This window comes from Epinephelus moara, chromosome 24 (assembly GCF_006386435.1).
Source record: "Epinephelus moara isolate mb chromosome 24, YSFRI_EMoa_1.0, whole genome shotgun sequence".
Lineage (NCBI taxonomy): Eukaryota > Metazoa > Chordata > Actinopteri > Perciformes > Serranidae > Epinephelus > Epinephelus moara.
In genome coordinates this window covers 33,549,748-33,577,415 of record NC_065529.1, presented here as the reverse complement: position 1 = coordinate 33,577,415, position 27,668 = coordinate 33,549,748, and the positions used below count along the sequence as shown (strand labels likewise).

Here is a 27,668-nt window from a genome sequence, read left to right as displayed (position 1 = left end):
AGTCTTCTAATAGAGGATAATACCTTGCCAGACCCACAGGAGGACAGATTACTGCGACATCATTTTGCATATTTGCTCAATGATCCTCCTTTACATCCTTTCTCTGTCTGTATCTATTGTGTCTCTCCATTTTATTCAAAAGATTACCTTCTGCTTTTTTTGTGTGTTGCTGCAGGTCTCCTACTTTGAGATCTACATGGATAAAATCCGGGATCTGCTGGATGGTGTGTCAATGCACTGAACACGTGACACTATAACACTGAAAACACAGCTTATATTTGTTTATACTAAGGCTGCCCCTGACTAAGAATTTTTGTAGTCGACCAATACTCATTATTTAGGGCCATTAGTCGACTAGTCGCCCGCATGTTTACGATATTAATGTAATTATTAAATGATATATTTTGGGCGGGGCAACACAATGGTTTGAGTTGAAGGTGTGAGAAAGAATAGTATCAGTAACATTGTTAACACTGTGCTACATTACAGAGAAATACCAAACCGTACTAATGAACCTTCATTAATATAGGCCTATATTTTATCTACACGTGCACGTCACACACTGAGCGAGCCGCCTGTTAATGACGCTGTCAGCAAAGCAGTAATGATTGTGCTAAGTGGCTAATGGGCATGTAGCTACTTCCATGTTTCAGATGATACGTCATGTTTGTAGTCGACAAATGATAGGCAAATGTTTGCCTGCAGAGTTTACATATCACCTTGGGTTCGTCCTTCACCTTCTTAAAATGATCCTTCACTTTGGATTTCCTGCCCGACATGTTATTAACTAGCTTGTGTAATAATCACAGGTACCGGCCCTGTAAATTAACATGAGTCCTGTCTGACTGCTGAGCGTGGCCACTTCCTGTGTCTGTCCTTTCAAATTAAATTCCCACATGGTCCAGTCATATAGGTTTTGATTTACTTTGACAAGGTGCAGCTCCTAATATAGTTTCACATTTGTTTGTTTTTTGTTCTGCAACTAAGCGACGAATGAAATCTTGCCGACTAATGACCTTTCTGGTTGACTAACGTTTGGTCGACTATTAGGGTGCAGCACTAGTTAATACTGTGCAGTTTTCTTGCAGTACACAGTTGGAAATTCAAACCCTTATAGCTACATTCATAGCCCCATACGAATAGACTGTAATGTTGTCATCAAGGCAGTAATTTTGTCACGGGATGGGGGGACATTTCATTTTTTGAAATCTTATTTTCCTCTTACGGACTTGCTGCCAAAATCCTGATGAGAGAAGAAAGCAGTTAAGAAAAAAATAATACTTTGCAGTAGGGAGAGTAGAGAGTGTGGACTTCTTTTACTCTGTCTTATTAATGAAGGCTGTATGCAGCCCGAGAGAAAGACTGCAGACAACTCAGGGCTATAAGTACCTAAACCTTGTCTGCTTGTTTTTTTTGTTTTTTTAAAAAAAGCTAGCGTTGAACATCAATCAAAAATAAAGCAGTAAAGCTCAGAGCTCGCTGTACTCACCAAGTAGGCTTAGTGCATTAACAATATTGTGTTGATATAGCATCTTGAGGTTTTTATTTATTATTATGTGTACCCCACTTCCTTTTATACTTTTCTGCTTCAGACAATAAAGCACTGTGGTTTTGCGCGTTGTACACACAGAAGCACCTCAACATTGCAGTTCATAGTCATATCACTGAGATATAAAACCGGTGTAAAATGATGAAGAGGCCCGGACAGGGAGCCGTAGGCAGCATCCTTGTGATTACATCTTTAATCGAGCCAGAGACAGTGGTGAAAGCCCCCATTTGTATGCAGGGGAGTTCGCAGCAGCTGAGGAACATTTTAAGCTATGAACAAAAAAAAAGGAGTCGACAACAAGCGAGATGAATCGAGGCAGAACAGAGAACAACACCCTGTGGAGGTATTTGCGAAGAGAAAAAGTGGCTGTAGGGTGATAAAACACACAAACACGGACACTTACTGGCATAGCGTCTCCAAGCAAAAGAAAAAAAGCAGCCTCCACAATCCGCTGAAATTTAATCATCATCGACAAGATAGGACTTTCAAATGTGAAATGACTAATGCAGGAATTGGGGCCAATAAATGGCTCGGCCAAAAAATTAATATTTTGTTCACTGACATTAGCAGAGGCATCTGCTTAACCTCTCTGTGACTTTGGCAAAAATAGTTCAGTCTCATTAAAAACATTGATAGCAAGGGCTTCATGTTTTTTTAACACCGCATTAGCAGAGTTTGACTCACAGATATAAAGGGAAACGTCGTCAGGTCAGATTAAAGTTGTGCCAAGAGTGAAACACATTCACGTGTAGATGCTCATTTGCACATGCACACACAAACAGATAATGCTTTAGGTAACATAATGACCTCTTTCCCTCACATCCTAGTGACAAAAACCAATCTGTCGGTGCATGAAGACAAATACAGAGTTCCTTATGTGAAGGTGAGTCATCTGCAGTTTGACATGATTCACTTTGAATTCTCTTCTCTTATTATGGAGATTTAGTTTCTGTTATAGGTGCATGTCAAGAGAATACCATAGTTTGACATTTTGGAAGATAAGCTTTTTGGCTTCCTGTTGGAGAGTTAGATGAGATGATTGATACCACTGTCATATCTGTCTTAGCTTAGTTTAGCACAGATACTGGAAATGGAGAAGCTGCTATGAGCCTGGCTCTGTCAGATTCCCCCCAGGAGCACCCATGGATTTATTAAGAGACCTGAATATAGCATTGAAAAGTTGCTCAGTGGTGCTTGAAGACAAAAAAGCTGTATTTTTGTGGTATGAAATTACCCAGGTGATCGATGGTGCTTCTGCCAGCCAAGCCAGTGCCACCCACTTCCGGTTTAGCACTCTGCGAACTTGAATGGGGATATGATTTAATCTTACAGCTCTTTTAGACTTTCCAAATGTTATTGGACTGTATGGATTTAATCTCGATAGTGGAGTGAGTCATTTTGCGTTTGTGACGCTCTATGGGAAAAAGTCTTTTTGGGCCGTGATGAACTCAGGAGTTATGAGTACACTTTTTGGCTGCCTCAAAAATTGGCTTCAAAGCCAAGCACTTCCTCGGGTGCCTGACCAGCACCTCTAACAGTCCTTAAAGGACGGGTCCATCAGCATTTTGCCGGGTTTTTCAAATGGAAACTCCACTCAGACATTAGCAAAAAGCAGTGATGTAGGTTGGAGCGGTGATATAATAATATATAATGATAACAGAAAGGGTTAGTCTGGATTTTTTGAAGTGGGGATGTACAAGCTACTCATTCACAATCAGTGCAATATGTCCACTGCTTTACCCTGCTGTCAAACAGCCCTTTCTGACAGGGAACCAAAGCCAAAGCCCGAAGCCAAAAACGTAATTAATTTTGAATGTCGAAAACAAGCGTTGCACACTCTGGCTCTATATACATTTCTCTTTTTGAAAGCCAGTAATTTTACCTGATAGAACATTGGAGTTGCTGATCTACCGCTGCCTCCACTTGTGACTTACCAGTCGTGCCACTTAGAGGGTTTAGAGGAATGTAGCTAATTTAAAAGAGTGATAACACATAAGACTCAAAGAAAGCTTTGTTCAGTTACAAAGAGGCACAGGTGAACTGGGGAGCGAATGTAGCAACGTCATCATGCAAAAACTTACGTTAGGTCACATGGGAATCATTTTTAGAATGGCTTGGGCAAATAGCATTTTGATGCTAAAACATATATACTTCAACCAAAATTTAAATGTTTGGATTTGAATACAAAAGAAACACTACTGGGAAGCTACAGAATGATATAAAAACCTTGAATTTATACATAATGAACCAGATCTTAATTTGACACGTTTTATCCTATTTATTTAATCTGTAATATGTTGTGTAATGGGGGTTATGAGCTGACCTATTACTTGGTGCGACCGGTAACTTCTTCTGCTGCTGGTTGTAACTGTTCAGGGCCAAAAAGTTGTCTCAGACACAACCCTCCAAAAAGTCATGAATCATAGTTTCTTATTAGTTTATGTACAGATGAAACAAATGAATATAACATGCTGGCAGGGGGGTTTTGTCAATGTTTGGTAAAATTAGGCCAACTGATTCCCCTTGTTTTCAGTCTAGCTAAGCTAAGCTAGCAGGCTGCTGGCTGCAGCTTTAAGTGGTGGCAGTCTTCTCATCCAGCGAACATAACTGATGCCAGACAGTGAATAAGTGAATTTTCCAAAATGTTGAACTCTTGCTTTGAAGTTTTAGGATACTGATTTTCAGAAAAGCAAATGTCAATCTTTGTAAGATTTGATGTGTCTGTATTTGTTCAGACACAAGCATATGTGCATGCCTTTAAACTTAAAATGATTGTGCATCTGGGAGCGTTCATAAGCAGATACAGTGTGTTTGTTGGTGCTTGTGCTGTACAGGTATGTGTGGATGGTTTCTTTTCCTCAGTGCAAATGAATGTTTGCACGTGTGTTTCTCTCACTAAGGGCTGCACGGAGCGCTTTGTCACAAGCCCAGAGGAAGTGATGGATGTCATAGATGAAGGGAAGGCCAACCGTCACGTTGCAGTCACCAGTGAGTCATTCTTTTAATCCTCGTTATGCTTTGACGCTCACTCTGTCAGATGTTTCATGTCAGGTTTTTTTTTCACAGTTTAAGTATAACAATTTCCAGGTGCAAAGGTGAGAAACACATGATGAGCTGCAAAGGGAACATCTTGTTCAACAACCCCTGCCGTGGGGAATAATACACCGAATGACGTTTCACACAAGGAGTCTGAATTAGAGTCTCTCCTCTCGTCTCTGCACTTTATTCTTCAGACATGAATGAGCACAGTTCCCGCAGTCACAGCATCTTCCTGATAAACATCAAACAAGAACACGTGGAGACAGAGCAGAAGCTGTGTGGGAAGCTGTATCTGGTCGACCTAGCTGGGAGTGAGAAGGTAGGACGAAAGAGAAATTTCATCTAAAAAAACATTAAAAGTAGGGCTTCGCACTGCTATAAACTCTCAACATTCACTGTCAGCAGGATTTTGCAACACTGGGACGCCTTTTCTCACAAAAGGTGTTTTCAGACATCAAAGAAGCAGATAAACAATGCATTAAAGCTCTGAACTTCACTCGTAGAGCATTTTAAAGCACTCACTTTATAGCACTGCACTGAATTTTCATTAAGTTCAACATTATCTGTCTTAGATGCCTTATGTTTTTTTTCCTTAGCTGATGCAATGTCAGGTTTAGTGTTTGCTCATTTTGAGGAATCCAATCGGTTCCGCTGATGGAGACAAAAAATCATTTTCTGAGAAATAATAAACTCTATTTTCCTCCGTTCAGATAAGCTCTAAAGCAGGTTTCAGCCGAGACAGAGGTCAAATTGAGGAGAGCGCCACAAGCAACTAATTGTCCTCTTGTTTCAAGGCCTTCAGGTGAAATCTGAGTCAGCTCGCCTCATCGCACCATCTATAAAACGAATTATCTCCAGGACATAGGTCATACTCCAAAAAGCAGATAGAAAATACATTTAGAGACGAGGCTGAGCGCGACACCTCAGCTCCTGGCAGGAGTCTAGTGTTGATAGTATTGATACAAAATATAGAGTAGCGTGCGGTTAGAGTAGTAGATGGCCATACAGATGCTGACGGCAGTGCTTTGTAGCTATTAAGTGCTGATGCTGCATCTTTAAGTTGTGTTGGTCATCCCTGGGGATGATGGAGGAAATGGTTCTGCTCCAACAACTTCTCAGGCTGATACAAAAAATATTGGCTGAACAGGAAGCTGGTGCATGCTCCACAGAAGGCTTTGATAGGATGACTTTCTCTCCTCTATAATTAAGCTCCTCATTATCTCGCTGTAAATAATTGTATCCCATGACGATTTTGAGACAATATGGTGTGACTTCCCTATTGAAGTGTCTCTGGCACAAACCTTCTCAAAAGCTGGCTGACTTCAAGTGTTCTTAACAATTTACAGTACAACACAGAAGTGCTTTCTTTCACAGGTGTGTAATTTCCTTCCTTTCCTCCGTTTTCTAAAAAGTAATGTGTGATTTTTGGCACTCATGATCAGGAAAATAGAAAAAGAATTCTGAGACTGTTATTTGAGTTGTGTTGAGTTGATATTAAGTTGTCGACTGACAGAGACTTGAATTGCTCCATTTAAATCTGGAAAAATTCATGAGCAATATTTGTTGATTATTGAAAACTTTATTCATCAGATATGTTTACTTGTGTGCTTGCCTGTATACACATTTCACATTTCTGGATGCTCAAGTCACCAGCTGTGCACTGAATAGAAGACTCTTTCGCTGGCAATTAATTATAATTAATTAATTGGAAGTGTACCAACTGAACACTGTCTGCGTTTTCCCTATAATTAGTACCAAATTACACAGTTATCTCCAGGAACCTTCGTATGAATTTAAAGTTACAGATCATGTAATTTGTAGGAAATTAAAACCAAACTACAGGACCTGTAAAATAAAGCATTACATGAAAATAAACATGGTTTCCCTGATGACATTTTTATGCTGATGATGTACTTTATGAGCTAATTCCTGCTGTGTGTGTGTGTGTGTGTATCTGTGTCAGGTCAGTAAGACAGGTGCGGAGGGAGCAGTGCTGGATGAGGCCAAGAACATCAACAAGTCTCTGTCGGCCCTGGGGAACGTCATCTCAGCTTTGGCCGAAGGAACGGTACGGTGGAGAAATTCTCCGCAGCCTTTCTTATCTATCAGGCCTCCAGGGTATCGCAGCTGCTTAAGGCTTGTCTTATTATTGTTTGTTTTTATATATACCTCATACTCGCTGCCAAAACAATATGTTTACCAAAACTGAGCCGAGGCTGCAGTGAAGTAGTTGAGCGTATTAGATTAGCACAACCTAAATGTCGTCAACGTCACTCACAGCCAAATCACACCATCCATCAGCCCAGTATCCCTACCTTAAAGGAATAGTTTGACATTTTGGGAAATACGCTTATTTGTTTTCTGGTCGAGAGTTGGATGGCAAGATCGATACTGCTCTCATTTTTGTATTGTAAATGTTAAGCTACCTTTGGTTGAAGACTGGAAGCAGGGGGAACAGCTAGCCTGATTCTGTCTGAAGGTCTGAAGCAGAGGTCAGCACCCTCAAAAAGTATGCCACCGCTGGCATGTTGTGGCTTTACTAATGGCACACTAGCAATAAGTATGCAAGGGAGTTATTTGAAATGTTTGCAGGGCTTCCTACACTGATTTATTTGCAGCGGCCCTTAACGATAACATGATTGCCGTAGAGTTTGCTTTCGGGATGCCCAGTAGCTCAGTGGTTGGGGCGGGCATCCCATGTGCAAAGGCATTGTCTTTACTGTACCCCCTTCATGCTAATCTGTCGTGTCATTAAAGGCAAAAAGCCAAAAAAAATAATCTTGAAAAAGCTTTCACTCACAAACAGCTGCTCCTCTCATCCATCGATTTAATCTGATCAGCTCTGATCAGATTGACTGATCAGTATTCCACCTCGTGACTCAAATCATGAAGAGTTTCGCTAGTGCTGTGTTAAGGAATCTGTAAAAACCTCAGCATTAAGAGAGGGGACATAGAATGATACAAAGGCACAAACACACATACTCAGAAAGTTAGCAGCTTTAGCATTGCACTTGATGAGAGTGTGGATGTGAATGACTTACCATGTTTTAGCAAGACACTGTGATTGGACGATAAGGCAAGGCAAGGCAAGGCAATTTTATTTATATAGCACCATTCATACACAAGGCAATTCAATGTGCTTTACAAGAGAAATACATTAAAATAAAACATTAAAGGAACAATAAAATTGTGTTTGAGATCATTAAAAACAAAAGCTAAAAGCAAGACAATAAATAGTTAAAAACAGTGCAGAAAATGCATTTAAAAAGCAAACATAAAGCAAAAGCAACAGCAGACAAATATAAAAACAATAGCTACAGATTATCCTAACAATAAGTTACATATCTAGTTCACTGGTAAGCTGCAGTAAATAGTAATGTTTTAAGCCCTGATTTAAATGAGCTGACAGTTTCAGCCGACCTCAGATATTCTGGAAGTCTGTTCCACAGGCGGGGAGCATAGAAACTAAAGGCTGCTTCACCTTGTTTGGTTTTGATCCTGGGAATACTGAGTAAACCCGTTCCAGATGATCTGAGGGGTCTGGGTCCTTCATAACGTACAAGTAAATCAGAGATGTATTTAGGCCCGAGACCATTTAGTGCTAAGGAAGGAAGCTAAGGAATGAGCTTTGCTGCTTCAAACCAATGCCTCAAACAACAAAGTGAGGACATTGCTAAAGTTTTTATGAGGCATTTTGAGGAGCGAGGGATTGACATGATATTGATATGGCAGTGATTAACAAGAACATTTAAAAATGGCACTTCATATCAAAAAGGTTGTCACCACCGGAAGTATGCAAGGCAACAGGGAGGACTTCGGGAAGTCACTGGTCCCAGCACATGATCCCCCAAAAATAACCACAACTGGTCATGTTTACATTTTTGTGTGCAGTTTTTTGTTACCAACAAGATATAACATGTTAATCTGTGAGTTTTAGAGGTGCTGGTTGGGGAATTTGTTAACCTTGGACAGAGCCAGGCCAAAATAAAATAAGCTAACCATCTGCTGGCGGTGGCTTCATATTAACCATACAAACATGAGAGTGGCATCACCCATCTCATCTAAAGCGCCTCTCCCACTGCACAAAAAACCCCACTAACACCCGCTAACATTTGGCTTTTGTCTTTGGTGGGAAAGGTTACAATTGACAGTCACTCCCGGGACAAATAACTCTGCTGTAGTCACAGGTATTTATCAGCTCCTGTACCAATAGGCAGGGATGGAAACATGACACCAGGGTGGATTGATGCACCACCACAAATTCCATCCCTCTCTGTCCAATCTGCATTCAAACATTGTTCCAAATTAGTTGCCACTGAGTTTTAGAGAGAGACTTGATACGTAACAGATATGAAAAACAGAAGTAACCACTGAAACATTTTTCACTGGCCTCCATGCTGCTTTCTACCTGTTTTCTGGCATGTTCATGACGTCCAAACCAGTGAAAAAACAACTGACAGATACACTTGCTAGTGCCCATTATACTGTACATGCCCATTTCCTTTCATTTATATTTGATTTAAACAGCACAATAACCTGTCTGTGACCCTACTAGGCCATAAAAGGAAGGGCGTTGTTCAGTCTGGCCCCTGTTGAGGTAAAAGCATGTACATGTGTGTGTGCCTGGTGCTGCTATAGCTTGTATATTTTTGCTCAGGCCTGCAGGTGAAAGAGATAAAACAACACTTTTCTGCACCATTAATACTGTTGCTGTCCGGATGGTCTTACATCTGCATTAGTAAAGGAGCCTATCTCCTACTTTTAGTGTGTCTTCCCCCGTTTAAAAAACCTGCATATACCTGAGAATTTTGATGGGAAAAGGATATAACTCTCAGCAAGAAGGCAAATAAGCACATTTCCCAAAATGTCAAACTGTTTCTTTAACCCTTAGATGCATGACCTACCAACACCTACACTCTTCCATAAGTGGGGTCAAAAATGACCCCAATTAGAATCAATGCGTTTTATGTGATAAACTTTCATTTTGGTTAAAGATGATGATTTGTATTATATTTTGGTCAACAAAAGAATGATTTCATGTTTGACATGTTCATTTATCACTTTTTATTAACATTTTAACAACTAATGACATCACTGAATAATCAATAATAGTATAATAGGCTACCTAATGGGTTAGATTTTATAACAAGGAAGCTATAAATATCATAGTAAGTCTGCTTATCTCTACACAACAAATGCAGTAATGTTAGCTTGCTAACATTACAGTACTGACATTACATAGTAGTTAGCTAACTAGTACCTACATTGTAGTTAGCTAACACTAGCTAACTTAGTTAGCTAGTGTTAGCTAACTACAAAGTAGGCTAATTTGATGACAATAATAGTATACTTTATCACACAAAAGTCATGGATATGGAAAATAAGTTCATATTTTATTCCAAGAATATAATACTTAGATGTATGTTGCTGTATAAAAATCCTCCTGGGTGGTGAGACTGCTGGCATTAGATGTGTAAGTGCGACAGTAAATGTATACCTGACAGTCACAGTTGATAAGAATCAAAGATTCCTAGGTCTAACCCTTGATATTCTTTAGGAAATGCTTGGGGTCATTTTTGACCCCACTTATGGAAGAGTGGGGTAGTGATACAAAAACAACAATTTCTTAAAATGTATATAATTTTTTTTTTAAAATGCAAATGGCTTCATGTCAAAAACATGTTTTGTGAGGAATACCTGGAATATGAAATGATAAAAACGTTTAATTCCCTAGATATTGAAGAAAAACAACCCCTGGGGTCACTTTTGACCCCACTTATGCACCTAAGGGTTAAACATATTTTATTTGTCATAGCCACAACCTTTTTCCAACGTTAACACCACAGTACCACAGTTGCCATTTACAGATGTTGTAGAAAGCAAAAATGTCGGCACCAAATGTAAAAACAATGAAATGTGATCCTCGTCCGGTGTTTTCCAGAATCCTTCCATACTGACATTGTTGTCATGTGTTTGTATTGGTTAACGCTACAGTGACATGTTAGCTAGTTTTCTGTCCCCTTGTCCAAAACCCCCAATGCTGCTATAGCTGGTGGCTCCTTTCCATCTTGCACCAAACTCAACCAGCAAATTCACTCACTCATTGCAGTCTGCCCATTCCATAACCCTTCCAAGCTCCATCATCGTAATTAAAATATACACCATCTTCTATTATATAACCAGGAGGGCTCAGGGAATTCCTCATAAACCTAATGGAAGGGCTCACAAACTGTGAATGCCCCACAAATCTTTTATAAATCTACCGCCATTCATTCTTTATTCATTAGCCAAGGACACAGTCTTTTTGAAGGCGCTCCAGAGGTTAAAAAGGTAATACTGTGAATGATGCAGCAGACAGAGAGAAACCTTTTATTCTTCCTTTGTTCTGTGCTGATGCTCACAACATTATTTTTAGTTTTTAAGAAGAAAGGCATGTGCATGGTGATACAGCAATTCAGAGTGCCCTCTGCGGTCTTTTAATCCTCTTCTATCTGTCTCTTTTTTATGCCTTTCTTCCTTTCTCTCTGTATGTCATTGTAGAAATCCCACGTACCGTACCGCGACAGCAAGATGACTCGCATCTTACAGGACTCGCTGGGCGGGAACTGCCGCACCACCATGTTCATCTGTTGCTCTCCCTCCAGCTACAACGATGTAGAGACCAAGTCCACCTTGATGTTTGGCCAACGGTAACATGCTTCCATGCTAAGTAGCCATGGGCTGCTGCACTGTACATGTGTGTCTGGCTCAGCTGCAGCTGTTTCTGCTGTAATGTGCTCAACTCAGATATGCTGTTCACATTTTACTGCACCCAACTTTCCTTTTGACACCCTGCTTTGGAGGCAGGGTTTGTGTGTGGTTTGTGATCGTGTTGGGATTGCTTAAAGAGCTTTTATTTTGTAATCTTGAGGGTAAGCTGCACTCACAGAGGCAGAGATTTGGTTTGCTCGCCAGCTTTCTGCTCCCATTGCTCACGGTCAACTCAGAGAAACTCACAGATAGAAAGAAAAGATCCCGAAAAAGCCTCCTTATCCATCTCCAGCCTCTTTCCTTCACCAATAAATTCCTTGAATAGTGACTGACATGAGAGTGTTGGGTGAAATAAATAATGCATGGCTGAGAAAAGGGAACGACAGAAATCCACAGTGCATATTTGAATTTAACCGAACAGAAGATTTGGTCTCTTATCTCTCTGTGTCAGCCACGGAAGCTGTTTGACACCATGATTAATCTATTCATTAAAATCAATATGGCACCACAAATACTATGACATGACATAAACCCTCTGAGACCCACCATAGACCCATTTTTGTCTTTTTAGAGGGGAGACAGGGGATCTTTAGGGAGAGATAGCAGGTCAACAGTATATGCCACATAAAAGTGATACACATCATCTGAAAGTCAGGAACCTCAAGATTAATTTGAGATGCAGCTCAGCATCGTCTGTCGGGTTTTTCTGGTCATAAATCCTCAAAGTGTTTTGGTTAGACGCCTGTTCAAAGTTTGAAAGTTTGACTGTGTTCAGCCCCAGCGTTCAGAACATTATGATGGAAATATAGGATGGCCATTCCCTCATGCTCAATTATGTTCATTCATATCATTTTTGGGTTGATACCATTTCTTACACAGATTTGGTGCCAATTTAAGCATTTTTTACCACTTGTGAATTGATAAAAATGGTAAAAACAGACAGCAAGACCTCGAGGAACACCACAGAAAAATTCATGCTGTGATTTGGAATTAAAAACTTTTGACATTTGGAGGTTTTGGCGAGCACTTATGTTCTGAAAACTGCTAAGAAATCCCCTTATTGTCCATACACCTATTAAAGCCATATATCCTCTAAATGCCCGAGGTCTTTAGTTTGTGGCTGTAAAGTTTCATGAGGCTGTGATTATCCTAGAGGTCACTGTGGGTCGTTAAAATGGTCTCATGACAATAAAATGGCTCATATGGGGGTTAACATCACCACACATGAATAAAATTAGGCTCATTGAATCCTCTACTTTCCAGTCATACCCAGTGTATAATTCAAGACTGTTTATGGACTCAAGTATGCAGAAATATCTGTACTGCATTCAAAAAATGACATGGTTTTGCACAGGACTGCATGGGACTAGCATAAAGTGGGCATGCCTGTAAAGGGCAGACTTGTGGGTATCCATGGAACCATTTTTATTCAGATACTGCCATGCCGTCTTTCCCTCGCTAAAATTCAGCCTAAGGCCCCCATCACACAGAAAGCGTTTTGCAGGTTGCAAAACGCAAGGCACACCGCACTGCCTTTTTAAAAAAATTGAATGCCACTAGTAAAAAAACAGCTGCTGCGCCTTTTTATTGTTGCCAGGCAACCACCCCATCACATCCTTCCCGTATGATAAATCAACCATTTTTTCCCCCAGTAATCAGCATCTAGTTCCTAAAATGTTCAGGCAGAGGGTACTTGCCGTAGCTCTGGTTTAGGGTGAGAAGCTGTCAGCAAATATTTTGTTGGGCACAGGGAAACAGAGATCTGTGTGGGTACATGAGACCCTAAAAAAGAGGGTGGATCTTGGGGATTACCACCAGTTGGTCCAGGAGCTTCGCCTCCAAAATGGCCTTTTCCAGGCATATTTAAGGATGATTTGGGGCAGTTTGACAACCTGCTGTCTATTGTTGGGGCCATATAGCTCTGGGTATCCAGCAACCACTACCACCAGGTTCTCCTCCATTGTTTACCAACTGTAAACTTGTTGTCGTGACCACCACAGAAGGCCCGCCTCTTAAAACATCCGATTGGACAATGGGAAAGAAGATGAAGAAAAAAGAGTTGACATCCGTCAAAAACGCCAGGCGCCTATAGAGCAGAAACACGAGCAAAAAGTTTCATTCTCTATAAAAACAATTATAGAAAAAGCCGCCTCCAGCTGCTTTCTGTTTGATCAGGGACTAACTTTGGAGGGTTGTTTAGCCCCCCATCCTGAGAAGCTAGCATGACATAGTTGGGACCACTGGATTCTTTAGGTCATCTAGTTTTCATTACCACTCTGAATCTCAGCCCGCTACAGCCCCTTACAGACAGGAATGTCGCCTAGGATCGCTGACAGCCCTGCAGGTCTCAGAGCGTTCAACAAATAATTGTCAGACTATATTTAGATATTTCAGTGTTATCAGTGTTACAAGTGACAATATTGTTGCAGAAAAAGGTCTACAAACGTACAGGTTGTGTGTAACGTGCAGATCTATGTTTGGACTGTGGATGTGTGTACATAGATGAAGTACATAAACTAACCATTACCGCTTTGTTCAACGTTAATGTTATTGTCACCTGATGTTTGATTATCAGCACCTCGCTATCCAAACAGAGTGTTGACTTATCTCTGATGTGATGAGACAACGTAAGATAGGGCTGTTTGTCGCGTTAATATCAGGGAATAAATGAATAAGGACAACAGTGTATTCTCACTGGAGTGTGAAATTAAGTGATAGCCACTGATGTGGAATTCACAGTCGGAGCTGAGGGCTGCTGCCGTAGCATCATGAATGTTTCAACTCTGTGATGCCCCTTATTGGCATCACAATTTAGCAATAATTTAAGGTCACATACAGTGCTTTTATCCTCTTATTAAATGTGTGATTGCTATATTTTGATGTGAAGAGGTCTGAAGGGTTTCTGTCATTGTGATTCTTGCCTCCGTATACCTCCCTCTCTCTACATGCACCATCAAACACAGTTGGCAGAAACCCAATTTGCATACCAATTAATGAGATGCAAGCCCATTTTCATTGAGCAGCCAGGGTTGAAATACCCCTGTTGACAGTTCCTCTGTTCTCTTACACTTTCTTTTTCCCCTCTTTCCTACATCTTCTCCTCTCACCCTCCTACCCTCACGCTGCCCCCCCTTCCTCTCTTGTGCTCTTTCTCCCTGCATCCCTCCAATTAGAGCCAAGACCATCAGAAATACTGTATCAGTGAACCTGGAGCTCACAGCAGAGCAGTGGAAGAAGAAGTACGAAAAGGAAAAGGAGAAGAACAGGTCATTGAAGGAGACTGTTCAAAGACTGGAGGCTGAGCTGAACCGCTGGAGGAATGGTAATACTCACGCTGATATCATGCTGGCAGCACACAAAAACATGAAATATCTAAGTCTCCTTCTGGGGAAGAACCATGAAAAATTGTTGCCCGGGCATTTTGACATTATCAGTACTTTTTGTATTTAGTGCCAGAATAATAATACGTTTATATTTTTAGCCACACAAGTGGGATGGTGGTTTGTTGTTCCACCACTTTGGTCCAGGCTGAAATAGCTCGACCAATATTAGATGGATTGCCAGGAAGGTTTTTTAGGTTCATGGTTCCCAGAGGATGAATCCTAATGACCTTGGTGACCCTTTTACTTTTCATCCTGTGTCAAAACAAGGTTGATATTTGTGGATATGAGTGAATTGTCTTGACAACTATCAACCCGTTTCCCCAGCATAAATGTTGACATTGTACGTTTCTACAAACCGCAGATACTTGACGTTTTTTTTATCATGTATTATGTATGATACGTTGAATCTTTGCGTATCATCACATTTCAGTGACGCTGTGGTTATTTAGTGGTTAGGTTAGGCACAAAAACAACTTGGTTGTGGTTAGGAAAAGATCATGTTTTGGCTTTAAATACCTCCTTTTGGTGGCACGGTCCCAGCTGGGAATGTCTTGGTAAAAACAATCGCTGTTCGTGGCACTCATGGTGAAAAAACAGAAAAACACCATGCCACACCTTTACAGTTTGCTACGGACATTAATGTCCTCCTCAGGATGTATTCTAATAACTACTTTCATCTAGCACCACCAGGTAATATTACCAATTTGTCCAATACTTTGGTTTATGACCATCTGCAAAACAAATACTACTGCAACCTATTTTTGTCATCCTCAGCTGTACAGTAGTTTGTGCTTATTGCTAGTTAGCAAATGTTAGCATGCTAACACGCTGAACTTAGATGGCAAGCATAGTAAACATAAGAAGAAGAAGATACACTTTATTAATCCCTTTATTAATTCAATTTTTGTTCACTTTGTTGTCATACACACACAGGCCCGAAATACACACACATGCACAAAAAGGACTTACATGCATTAAATGGCGACATGTCAGAGCGAGGGGGCTGCCTTGGACAGGTGCCTTGAGCAGTTAGCTACCACGCCACGCTCCACACTTCGGCTGCATGGGGACTTGAATCGGCGACCCTCCGGTTCCCAACCCAAGTCCCTATGGACTGAGCTGCTGCCAACTGTCCCAATTACCCAATTATCCCAACTAAGCATCAGCGTGTTGGTTACTGTTAACATGTTAGCATGAGGATGTTAGCATTCAGCTCAAAGCTACAGCCTGCTTGTTGACTAACCTGTTTACATCTGGTATCAACATGCATTTTGCAAGTGGAGAGCCGAGACACATTGCTGTTTCCAGCTGACCACTTGTGTTCAGAGTTCGTTACTGCCTACATCAATTATGCTAGAAGGTCAAAGGGCCCCATGCACAGTTATTGTGTGCCTTTCCCAAACCAGGCCCTATTTATTCCCACTCCATCACGCAGTGTAACTGTTTCTAGTCAACTTCACAGCTGAATGAAGCACCTTTCATTAAGGTATAGGGTATAAATACAGCTTCTTTGATAGCATTTATCTTTTTGTAAACATCCTCTTGTTTTTTTTTACTTTGATCTTCATAAGCTGCTTAGTTTTTGCAACAGACCCTGTAAATATACAACACTTTACAATAAAGTGAGTAGTTTGTGTTTGTACAAGTAGTCGCACGGAACTTACATTGTACGGAACGTCTTTAATGACCCACTTCCACTTGCCCACCACTGGTTTGGGATGGCAGTCAGTGTGGCAGACTCTTCACTTGAATGAGGAAATGGAGTGGAAGTGGGTAGAGAGAAGGTGTAGCGGGTGGTTTGGGAAAGGCCTTAACGTCCACTCTCTGCCCGGTCACATTAGTGGTTTTGTCAGTACAGCTGGAGATATCGCTGTCAGCAGAATCCAACACATCTTCTTCCCCAGGGCAAAATGATTGATGGTTGCCCAACACTTTATCCAACCCAGGGTTTATACCTAGTATTAACATGCATTTCGGTGATCCAAACACAAGTAGACAGCTGAGACACATCGCTGTTTACACAGCTGACCACTTGTGTTCTGATTTCATCACTGCTCCGTGCACAGTTATTACAAACACACTTTTGCTATCTGCTCCGTAGCATGTGCTAGTCATGTTAGCGGTGGTGTCAGTACAGCTGAAGATATCCCTGTCCACAAAATTCAACACGTCTTCTTCTATAGGGCAAAACAATGGATGGTCATGCAGCAATGTGTCCAGAGTGACATAAAATGATTAAGTTATAGAGCATTAGCACACTGTTACCAAAACAACCACCACGTCCTGCCCTGATGATGTAATCCTTGTCAGGGATGCATTAGTGTTTAAAAGATATATGGTCAAATGCGTCCCAGACCACCTCAGTAAGTGGTTTTAGTGATTGGATCACAATGCCTCTCGGTGGTCGTTTACACTTGTATTTAGCGCTATTGACTTGTGATCACTCAAGATGCATGATAGTACCAGGTCTAAACAGGCTATTAGTCTTGATCAGGGACACATCAGCGTTTACACAACAAAAGATATGTGGTCAAATGTATCCCAGACCACCTCAGTCTCTTGGTGTTTTTTTCACTTGTATTTAACACTGTCTACTTGTGTTCTGATCACCCAAGGTGCATATTAATACCAGATATAGACAGGTGTTGTTAAACTACTGTAGATGACACCAAACAAATGAGATTTTATCACAGTTTTAAGATTTGATTTAATGTTTGGTGAAAACAACCAGCTTCCTATGCAGTAAAAGATTGTAAGTGTATTGGTCCCCTATAGAAAAATCTCTACAGTAAATGTACCTGTAGTTCTTGTTCCTTTTTCCAGTCTCTTTTCATGCATGGCAGAGCACTTACTAACAGGAATGAAGATGTTACCGGCCTGCTAGCCCGCGGACATTATTTTTCAGTCCACGTAAGTGCAGATTTAACCTCATTTGATATCATCTGAATACATGCCAGTGGAGATACGCGAGGAGAGCAGCCAAACAGACTTGCTGGCCTTGTGCCCAAAACACTTAAAAATCCCTTTTTGGCAACTTCTGTTTAATATTATTCAGACTTTTACACTTTGTATAATTGGATTCCCCTCTTATTGTGCTGAAGGCACCAAATGCTGGAGGGGGTTATGTTTTATGAATCCTTATGTATTAGTAATAACCAAAATTGTAACTTAAGCTGGTCTTTTCCCATGTCAGCACACACACCTGCATGAAGCACCAGAAACACACATAGTCACTCCTAATTGCACACACACACACACACACACACACACACACATTTCGAGGCATCATCTCCTGCTGGACTGTAGGTCAATTCAAATGTCAGCGCACTCAATGGTAGTGATTGGTTGACATTCAAGCCGTGTAATGAATCCTGTCCGCTGTTTTTCTTGAAGATCATTCCCTCAGTGTTTGACCTGAATTTTTAAAATGCTGTAACACATCTTTATTGAACACCTATCAGTGAAAATTATTCCCTTTATTGCTACATCCCTCTCCGTTTCTGTTCTTCAAACACACACACACACACACACACACACACAACCTCTCACTCCACTCTCTTCCTGCGTGTCTCTCTAACAATTTAGTACTTTTAATTTCCTAATGGATCATTTTGACAACATCGTTGCCCCCACCCCCCAGTCACTGCTCCCTATATTGTTGCCCATCTCAGGCCAGGAACTCCCTAAGCAGTATGCTGTTGACCTCCATCTTGTACCACATTAGCCAATTCTTTAGACCAGGATGGCCCAAAGACAGGACCAGCTGTCTCATACAGTAAATTCCACCCCATTTCCTCCATCTACAGTCTTGACGGAGATCTCCTCTTGTGTACAGCCATATGTTTTCAGGTTTTTCTTACATCTAACCAGCTGCTATTCTTTATTGATTAGCACACCTTCAACTAGGCAAGAAGACCTAATCAATGAAAGGTGTTCCTTAGGTGTATTGTCTTAACTGGATTACTTCGACCTTGAGTTAAAGGGGCAAACCACGCAATTTCCCAATTGATTGTCCTTCCAGCAGTCAAATCGGTGCTGTGAAATACTGGAGTCACACAAACAACAGTGGAAGAAAGCTCATCGTCAAACTCTCAGTGCTGCCTGAGGAAGAGCATTACAATTACAATGCATTACAATCCAGAGTAGCTGTCAGTGCAGGCGAATTCACAAAGAATGGCTTGCGGCAGCTGATAGCACCATAAGTTGCGCATCACTTGCAACTGCTATCCGCCCCGTGTCAAGGTTCAATTCACAAAAGATATCACTCTAATGATATTACAGCACAGACAAGCTCATAAAGTTTTGCAGCTGAGTGCACTTTGCCTTATTTTCTTGCATCTGATTGCAATTATCCATGTGGCAAAGTATGAATGCTGCCATTGAACCAAGAACGCAGGAGGCAGAACAACAGCAGAGAGAATGGCAGAGGCGTTCCTCAAAACTTAAGGCAAGGAATTTAAACATGACAGAGAGAAACCGTATTTGGTATTTAATATCCCAGTCTGTCAGTGCTGTTGTTGTTTTCAAATGCACACCGTCAGAGTATGAAAGAAGATACGACAAATGAAATGATATCAGGCAATGCACTTCAGTTACTATCAACTCTGAAACACTAATTACTTCACTGTAACCATGAGTGGCTATTAGTGCTGATCTTAGTGAAGTGAACTGCAGTGAAATGCAGTTAGGCTCATTTAGGACTAATTTTGTGCCAAATGTACGCATATTACCTAATTTAAATACGTGCAAATAGCACAGGAGCTCAGAGGTGCTATTTGCTTGTCAGCACAGTGAGGAGTGCGTTTCACCATGTGCAGGTCCTTTGAGAAGGTCCTTTTTTGTTTTATTTTTGCAATTTTTCACTCTGCATTCAATGGCTCCACTCCTGTTTCTTTGTGAACTACTGCAGGAGTCTGAGCCAGAGCCAAACACAGATAACTGACATTTTAATGTTATAAAGGTCTGGTATTTTGTACTGCTGTTAAGTTCGTAAAAAGGAAAGCTCATTTATTGCACAGACATATCTCCAACCTGAGATTTAAATGTATTCAGGAGCAAGGAAAGGACATATGCTGAAGATTATCCTGCTAATCCCCTTTTTATGCATTAATCCATAGTGAAGGATTTTTCAGCGATAACAGCAACACATAAAAATTAATATTTTGTCCCTTGTCAGTAGGTGAGGATGTTGTTGCATTCGAGGATCTGAGCCCAGAATCTGAGGACGTCCCCCTGGTGCCTCCTGAATCCGAGGAGCCGCTCCCTGACATCTGCAGCCCCTGCAGCCCTTGCTCAGTTGCCTCTTCCATTGTGGTTCACATCTCTGAGGAGGAGCGGCAGAAATATGAGGAGGAGATCCGCAAGCTTTACAAACAGCTGGATGATAAGGTGATGAATGGATGCCGCATCGGGACCATTTGTGTGCATGATTGTAGAGCTGTTTACACACAATGGATGAGATTTTTGTAATGGTATGCGCACATGAACACAAAGAGCATATCACACATGTATTATTCATATAAATGAATTCAGGATCAGACACGTAGTAGTGACTAATGTAGCTACTGTTAAGAATAGATGTCACTGGGGGAAATAGTAATGTTCCACATTGAAAGGCATTAAAGATTTCATTTAGTTAACACATCATCATCTGTGCTCACGTATGCTCTGCTCCACGGTGCTGAGGTGTGTAGTTTTATTGCTTTTATTAACATAATCCATTAAATATGCAGAACTAGTTTTGTGTCAGTGCAGTAACACAGTTTGTATATTGTGTTGAGAAAAATGCCTCTTCACACATAACATATACGACTTCTGACATTTTCACACATGCAGGCACATCCAGGTGTATGCTGCACATACTGTACGGGGCGTTCCATGGGGATGCATACACTTTGTTTTTTTCCCCTGCTCACATGGTAAACTAGCTCCAGCAGACCCTAGGCAGAATATTTTATGTAACATGTTAAATTTATGCGCAGACCATGCAGTGTCTCTGGAGCTTGTTTTTGCCACTGTGGTATTCATGATCTATCGACCACAGACCATCAAACATATGCCTTTTGAACTGTAATTTGACATATCCTCATTAATATAGTGTGCTTTTGTTCTTGATTACACTGCATTAAAGGGAAACTTTGGTGTTTTCAATCTTGACCCTGTTTTTCCATGTTTCTGTGTCATGACTAATGGAGACAACTTTTTAAATTGGTCCAGTATTGAAAGAACCTGCCGCAGTGGAAGTGGTGAAACAGGCTGCAGTGTAATCCCTCCAGGCAACTGTGCACCATCACTTTGCATCCACTAAAAATACTTGTTTTTGCCACCAATATGCTCAGATTGTTAGTGGAAGTGTCTAGCAACACTACGGAAAGAACCACATAGAGGAATGAAATGTTTTTCCTTACCTATCACTTGTCTCTGTGTTATTGTGCCCAAGTCTCGCACAAAGAGAAGTCTCATTCTGAAACCTCACGTGAAGTGACTTGTTCCAGAAAAAACAATGATGAAAACATTTCAGTCAGGAGAGACACGTTTTTATGGTAAAAGAATATTTATTAACATGTGAACGAATGAATAAGAATGTGGAAAGTCTTTGGCGATTAGACCCCGTAGAGATGGTTTGATTTAAGGAGAGTGATGAATCCATAGTCGAATAGGGAACCCTCCCGGGGTCTAGACGCTGGTGGTGGAGGTGGTGAAGATGAGATGAGAGGAAGATGGAGAAGTGCCGATAATCTGGATGAGTAGAGGAATGAGTCTTTTAGAGCTTGCCCTGGACTCTGGATACGATGGCTTGAGGTGACCGGGGAGGAAAGTGCTAAGATTCTGCCTAAAATGATGGCTGACAGCAGCAGAAGAGAGAGCAGATTTAAAATTTTGCAGTGGCATCCTGATTGGCTGAGAGATCGTGGCAAAGTGTGATTGGATAACTAGAGGAGTGAACACCCATAGTCAGCTGATTAGAGGGAGTAGTGGTGAGTGGGATGGAGAAAAATGTGAAAGGGTGAGCATGAGAAAGGTTTTCCTGATTGAACTTACGCTGAGCTTCATTAGTCAGTGTTGGAGAGATGAGTGTTGGAAAGAGTTTGTTGTGTTGGAGTACAGAAAGCATAGCTTGGTGTTATCTACTGGCTTCCAACGGTCATGGTAAACTAGGAAAAGTCATGGAATCTCACAATCTCATTTTCCAGGCCAGGAAAAGTCGTGGAATTCGTAAAAATCATTGACATTTTCAGAAAAGTCATAGAATTTTGTGGTGTGTAGTAAAATTATTACAGTAATCCTCAGTGAAAAACCTTCCATGTAATGTAACATAACACCAAATGTATTTTCTGTAGCTGTTAATGTAATGTAGTGTAATATGTGTTACTCCATAACGGCGTTTTGTTTAGCATCACTACATATTTTTTGATTTTCTTCCTGCACAGTGTCTCTCTCTTTTTGCATGCCTGCTAGCTGGAATCAAGACACCAGAATTGAACATGTTTCCACACCAATGGCTCACTGCTTTTAGATTGTACTGCATGAGATGGAGCAATTGACTTATGTGGCCTAAGGCATTCAGTTTTCACTTCAGTTTCATTTTAACTGGTCATTGAAGCGTTGTTGTTCCAGACTTAAATCCAGGTTTATAATCAAATGCATTAAGAATACACTTATAATACAATCAATTCTATTTTCCCTCATGCATGAAAGTCAGTGATTCAGTCTGATATAACTGCTTGTACAGGTTTTTAAAACAAAGGACAGTGTATAGACTGTGCCTGTAGTTTGAAGTGAATATGAATGTAACTAACTATTATAGACTGGAAAAGGTTGCTGTTTATTTTTCATACAATACTTACCATTTGGAGTAAAGTATACTATACACTTCTGTTGGTTTTATGGGTCCTCAACAAGGCAAGGAAAAGTTTGAAAATTTTGACTGTGAAAATATGTGGAAACCCTATATCTAAAGCCCAGTTCAGACTGATGATTTGGGATGAGATGAAACCATTTTAGAAAGTTGCAGAGAAAAGGTGCAGTGGTGTGAACTGGCCGATCTGAGCTTGACTCAAGCCGGCTGATAGTGTCACCTGCGACCCAGCCGGTCAGTCGGCTGGTTTTAGAACATGAGGCACGTCACCAATTTCAATAGCTAGTCGGTTTGTAGTGAAGTCCACTGATCAAGTCCAAATGACTGCAGATGTTTACCTACTACAAATGCAACTGTAGCCAGTATCTCACTATCACTGTCCTCATTCATATTTTAAGAAGCTACTTATTATATTCAGCCACAAAATAAGCCTTAAAGGTGGAAATCAGAACAGAAGTACAGAGAATTGTTGCATAGAGATGACACACAATCTCATCTAGTTGCATTGATGTGAACAGGCAGGTTTTTAGAATGTTGCAGAAAGGCCTGTTTGCCTGTCTGAACTGGGCTTAAAACATGGTCAGTGTCATTGTGGAATATTAGGCTTTTGACATTGTGGAAATGTTCGTGAGATGTCAGATTGAGACTTCCCCTCGAGCAAGACTTGGTTACAGACACTAACAAACAGAGCTGATCAGTGAAAGATAAAGAAAAACATTTCATTTCTCAGTAGGGATCCTTTCCATAATGTTGTCCGACACTTATATTTACAATCTGAGACTGTCAGTGGCAAAACAAGCTCTTTCAATGGACATAAATTGACATTGCACAGTTGCCTGTAGGGATTACATTAGAGCCTGTTTTGCTGCTGTGGCTGCAGCTCTGTCTCTCAATACAGGACCAATTTCAAAAATTGCTGTCTCCATCAGTCACTAAGTCACTACTGTTGTACTACAGCATATCTCTCATTTATTCAGTTGACTGGACATCGAACCCAAAATACAGCAGTGTACAAATCTGTACTGTACCAGCATGACTAATACGTAACACCGTTAATGAACTGTTTGTCTCTACATGCCTCCTTGCCACTGAAGGATGATGAGATCAACCACCAGAGCCAGATGGTGGAGAAACTGAAGGAGCAGATGCTCGACCAGGAGGAGGTAAAAGACTGTAGTTTTACATTCTTTCATCAGTTTGGTTAAATGGCTCACGGTAGGCTGCATGTAGCAATCAATACCACACTTTGAATAGAACTCAGCCGCAAGAGTTTATTATCTCGCCCTTGAGAGGAATGAGAAAAAGAAATCACTTTTCCAGGTGCCAGAAAGCACTTGAAGAACACAGAGCATTATTGTTTAAACATAAGTGTATTTGCGTGTTAACAGCAGGTTAGAGCAGAATTGGTTTCAGTGGCTGCTCAGACACAAATGATTAGAAGGAAGGATCAATACATAGATTGATGAAGGATTGAAGCATGTTATGGGAAGTGTTGCTTATTTTAGTCCATGGCTGACATTGTAGCTGATATGCAAACAAACAGATGCTTTCTATTGATCTGATCTGTGATTAAAAATGCTGCGGATGAGCATGACTCCACCTTCTTAGTGAATTCAGAGACCTTTTATGTAGCAGGAAGTGGTTTTACAGCCTTTTTCTCACACAAATCTACAGTAAAGAGGTTTGTCTGCCAGTATGTGCTACTTATGGGAAGAACAGCAATTAAAAGACTCCATTAAAATGCAATTACAAGCAGTATTTACAGCATGTATACAGAAAGAGCCTTAACCAGTGGGTTAAACAGCCTGAACCAAGCGCTGGCATGGAGTGCACTGCTGAGTAAAAGACTACGCATTCGCAAAATTAGTCCATTCATATTCCAAAATGGGTCTGCTGTGGGCTGAGCTGACGTGATGGTAACTACCCAACCTTAGCTGTGTGCGCAGTAACATGATTTTACATCCATCTGGCCAAAGAGAAGCTGTATGCCACGGTGCAAACATCCCGGCACCCTGGGTAGAGCAACATCTACCTTTAATGACCTTCATTCAGTAAAATGGCCCACAGTGGGCCTCAGCAGTGCACATGTAAGCAAACATTGTGGTGGCAAAATTATGTCAGCTCTTACAGTGTCAAGTAATAGCCCGAGATGAGTATTTAAAATGTGTGTTATCTGTTAAATCACACCTGTATTGTGTAACGAGGTTTGTACACAGGCTTATCAGTTATCACCAAGAGAACAAGATAAACCCCACAATTATGTTTTATTAAAAACCAGCAGCTCTGCCCTGTGAATAATGCAGATGATGCTTATTGTGTGCATGCTCACGTACACTTGACTTCCTCTGCTCCCTTTTATGAATCAAATCTTTCTTTATTTACAATTTATGTTCAGCTGTGAAACCTCTGTATCCCTCAGCTCCTGGCATCATCCAGGGGAGACAGCGAGAAGGTGCAGTCTGAGCTCGGCAGGCTGCAAACGGAGAATGAACACGCTAAGGCTGAGGTGAAGGAGGTCCTTCAGGCCCTGGAGGAGCTGGCAGTCAACTACGACCAGAAGAGCCTGGAGGTTGAGGAGAAAAGCGTGCAGAATAAGCTGCTGGCTGAAGAGCTTGCAAAGAAAATGGTGGGTTTTTGCTTCCTGGAGGCTCAGATTCATGCCATGAAGAAAGATAAAGAAAACACGGGAAAATATGAAGAATGATGAAGAGAAAAAGAAAAACAATGAGGCAGTGACAGAGATGGATTAGCTGATAAATCATGGACATATACTGAGCTGTAGTACATACGTGAGGAGAGCACATTTAGAGGGGAAAAAAGAGAAAATGAGTATTTGGGTGCACAATAATCTAACCATCTATCCATTTAAGTCCCTGTCTTTTCAAGAACGTGTCGAACTACTGGTTCAAAATGCAATTAGAGCGATAATGAGTAAAATTAGAGAGCTGCGTGAAAGGAAAGATAAGAGAGAACATTATGATAAATTGTGCAGGCAGCAGTCATGCATGCAAGAAAAACTAAACGTATGAGAAAGAAATATTTAAGTATTAAGGATGGGAAGAACAACCTAAACCCTATTTCATTTTTCATAATCAGTCGAGACATTAATCAACAACTTGACATACAGTCACAAATATGGTTCCAATTACCACAAGCACTGGCTTTTCTTCAGCTCGAGCCTGAATTCACTCTCAGACTCTCTGGCAGCGATGGCACAAGCTGTGAATTGATTAATTCTAGGAGACGTGACTGGTTGTTTTGCACTGTGACCACAAATAAACCGTTAAAAACTGCAGCTACCAAGAGCACAAGTCTGACCTCTCTTGATTAAGGTCAGTATTCAGAGTCATCACATAACTTAATTTCAGACTCTGTGGTTTCCACTTGAATAGCTCGGTCACATGAGGACAAAATTCAGTGTTGACAAAGATTAAATTTCAATTAATAAATCTGGCATCGTTTATCTGCAAAAGCCTGTGAAATTAAGTTGTTAATGCTTTTATTAAAACAATCCTTTCAGTGACTGTGAAGAGAACCAGGCGTATTCATGTCAGTTTTTGAGGCTTTGAAGAGTCTTAAAATCTGCATTTTCAAGAAGTGATGGTTTGAAGATGTTTTATTTTTTAAATCATGAGAACTCAGATGCCCTGAAAACCTTTTCTTCTTTGAGAAAAACATAGCTTCTTAGTATGAGTGTTGCGTTCCCATATGAGCATAATATTATCTGCCAAAGTTTGAACAGTTTTGGTTATTTTGCATTGGAGATTTCTGTATTTATTTTTATCTGTGCTTGTCTTACTGATTTGAGATGTGCGGGGCTCAGTTGGAAAAAGTGATGTCCTGTTTTTCTGTGCAATAATTAGATGCTGTGTACCTAATCACATACTACACACTACATACTCAATATGTGCGCTTAGCATTTTGGGTGGACAAATAATAGTATGTGTCTTTTGGGATGCCCTGAGCTGTAAATACTGCGTCACTTTCCGAGAGCCTCCTTGCTGGTTGGAGGTGCGTAATCATTCTAACCAGTGCCAATCTCAAGTCTACCAGCAAATAAAGACTTTCACTTACAGCACAGTCTCTTTTTACATCCATGGAGTAGCACACAAGTAGTTAAGATAAAGAACAGTACACTTAGACACAGTCGCACAGCAAATGGGACCATCTTCCTCTGGAGCCACACCCACTAATGATTTAACACACCCTCCCCTCCTCAGTTCATAGATTTATAATAGATACTAGATCCCAAGATTGACGCCTACTCATTCCAGTGGAGTTGCTTGCCTGGCGCATACACCAAAAAAAGCTCCTAGCAACTGGGTTTACTTCCAGAGTACGCGGCCTATTGTAGTATATGCGCAGTAGTGTTTCTCCCACTGGCCCCACCTGTGAGCTACTGCTAGGCTCAAAGACTTTATACTGTGGTGCTGTTACGGATTTTTAAAACTCTTCTCAGCTTGAGGAATGTTTTACAAATATAAAACCTCTGTGCATCAAAAATTAATAACAGAAAGAGTCATAATCGACTGTGTTTGCAGTTCAAGGTGCCCTCAACAGTTTTACAGACGTCTCTTTAATAATAGTGGCCTAAGGGGAAAATGCTTTCTGGGCTACAGGGGATTTTTTATTGATGCATCACGAGTGGTCACTGGGAAAAATTGGCTTCAAGGCTGAGTAGAGTCCTGGGGGCCTGCTTTAGCTCCAGTTGGGAGTGTGAGTCCCTGTGTGACTGGTGTAGGCTGCGCAGCATGTTGAAAGTAGTAATACAGACTTCCGTGGAGTAGGTACCATGCATCATTTTGGGTACTAAACAAACATACAAGGAAGAATAAAGGACAAGACCACAAAAAGCAAACTAATTAGCGTCTTAATATGGAATTGACCTTTCGCTAAGCCCCGCCCCTTTGTGATGGTCCAACAAGCTGTTGCAGTAAGCATGGAGCCCTCACTGTAACCTGCAACACTCCCTGAAGAAATATTATCGTATTTATGGAAAAATGAAACAGTGATTCCAGAGAGAAGCAGACAGAGGGGTCTACAGTCTGTGTTTGAAGGATATATCCAGGATGTCAAACTGACTCAGCAG

The 27,668-nt window shown here is 40.9% G+C and overlaps 1 protein-coding gene across 1 annotated transcript in view; it reads left to right on the top strand.

The window, feature by feature from the left end:
• kif5ab (kinesin family member 5A, b) overlaps positions 1-27,668 on the top strand; it is a 105,994-nt gene that overhangs the window by 32,480 nt on the left and 45,846 nt on the right. Inside the window, exons 5-14 of the mRNA XM_050039040.1 lie at positions 176-224; positions 2,377-2,432; positions 4,450-4,537; positions 4,783-4,907; positions 6,552-6,656; positions 11,129-11,277; positions 14,512-14,660; positions 19,901-20,109; positions 23,674-23,742; positions 24,999-25,205. Of these exons, the coding sequence (XP_049894997.1) occupies positions 176-224; positions 2,377-2,432; positions 4,450-4,537; positions 4,783-4,907; positions 6,552-6,656; positions 11,129-11,277; positions 14,512-14,660; positions 19,901-20,109; positions 23,674-23,742; positions 24,999-25,205 (1,206 nt within the window). The remainder of the gene's footprint in view (positions 1-175; positions 225-2,376; positions 2,433-4,449; positions 4,538-4,782; positions 4,908-6,551; positions 6,657-11,128; positions 11,278-14,511; positions 14,661-19,900; positions 20,110-23,673; positions 23,743-24,998; positions 25,206-27,668) is intronic.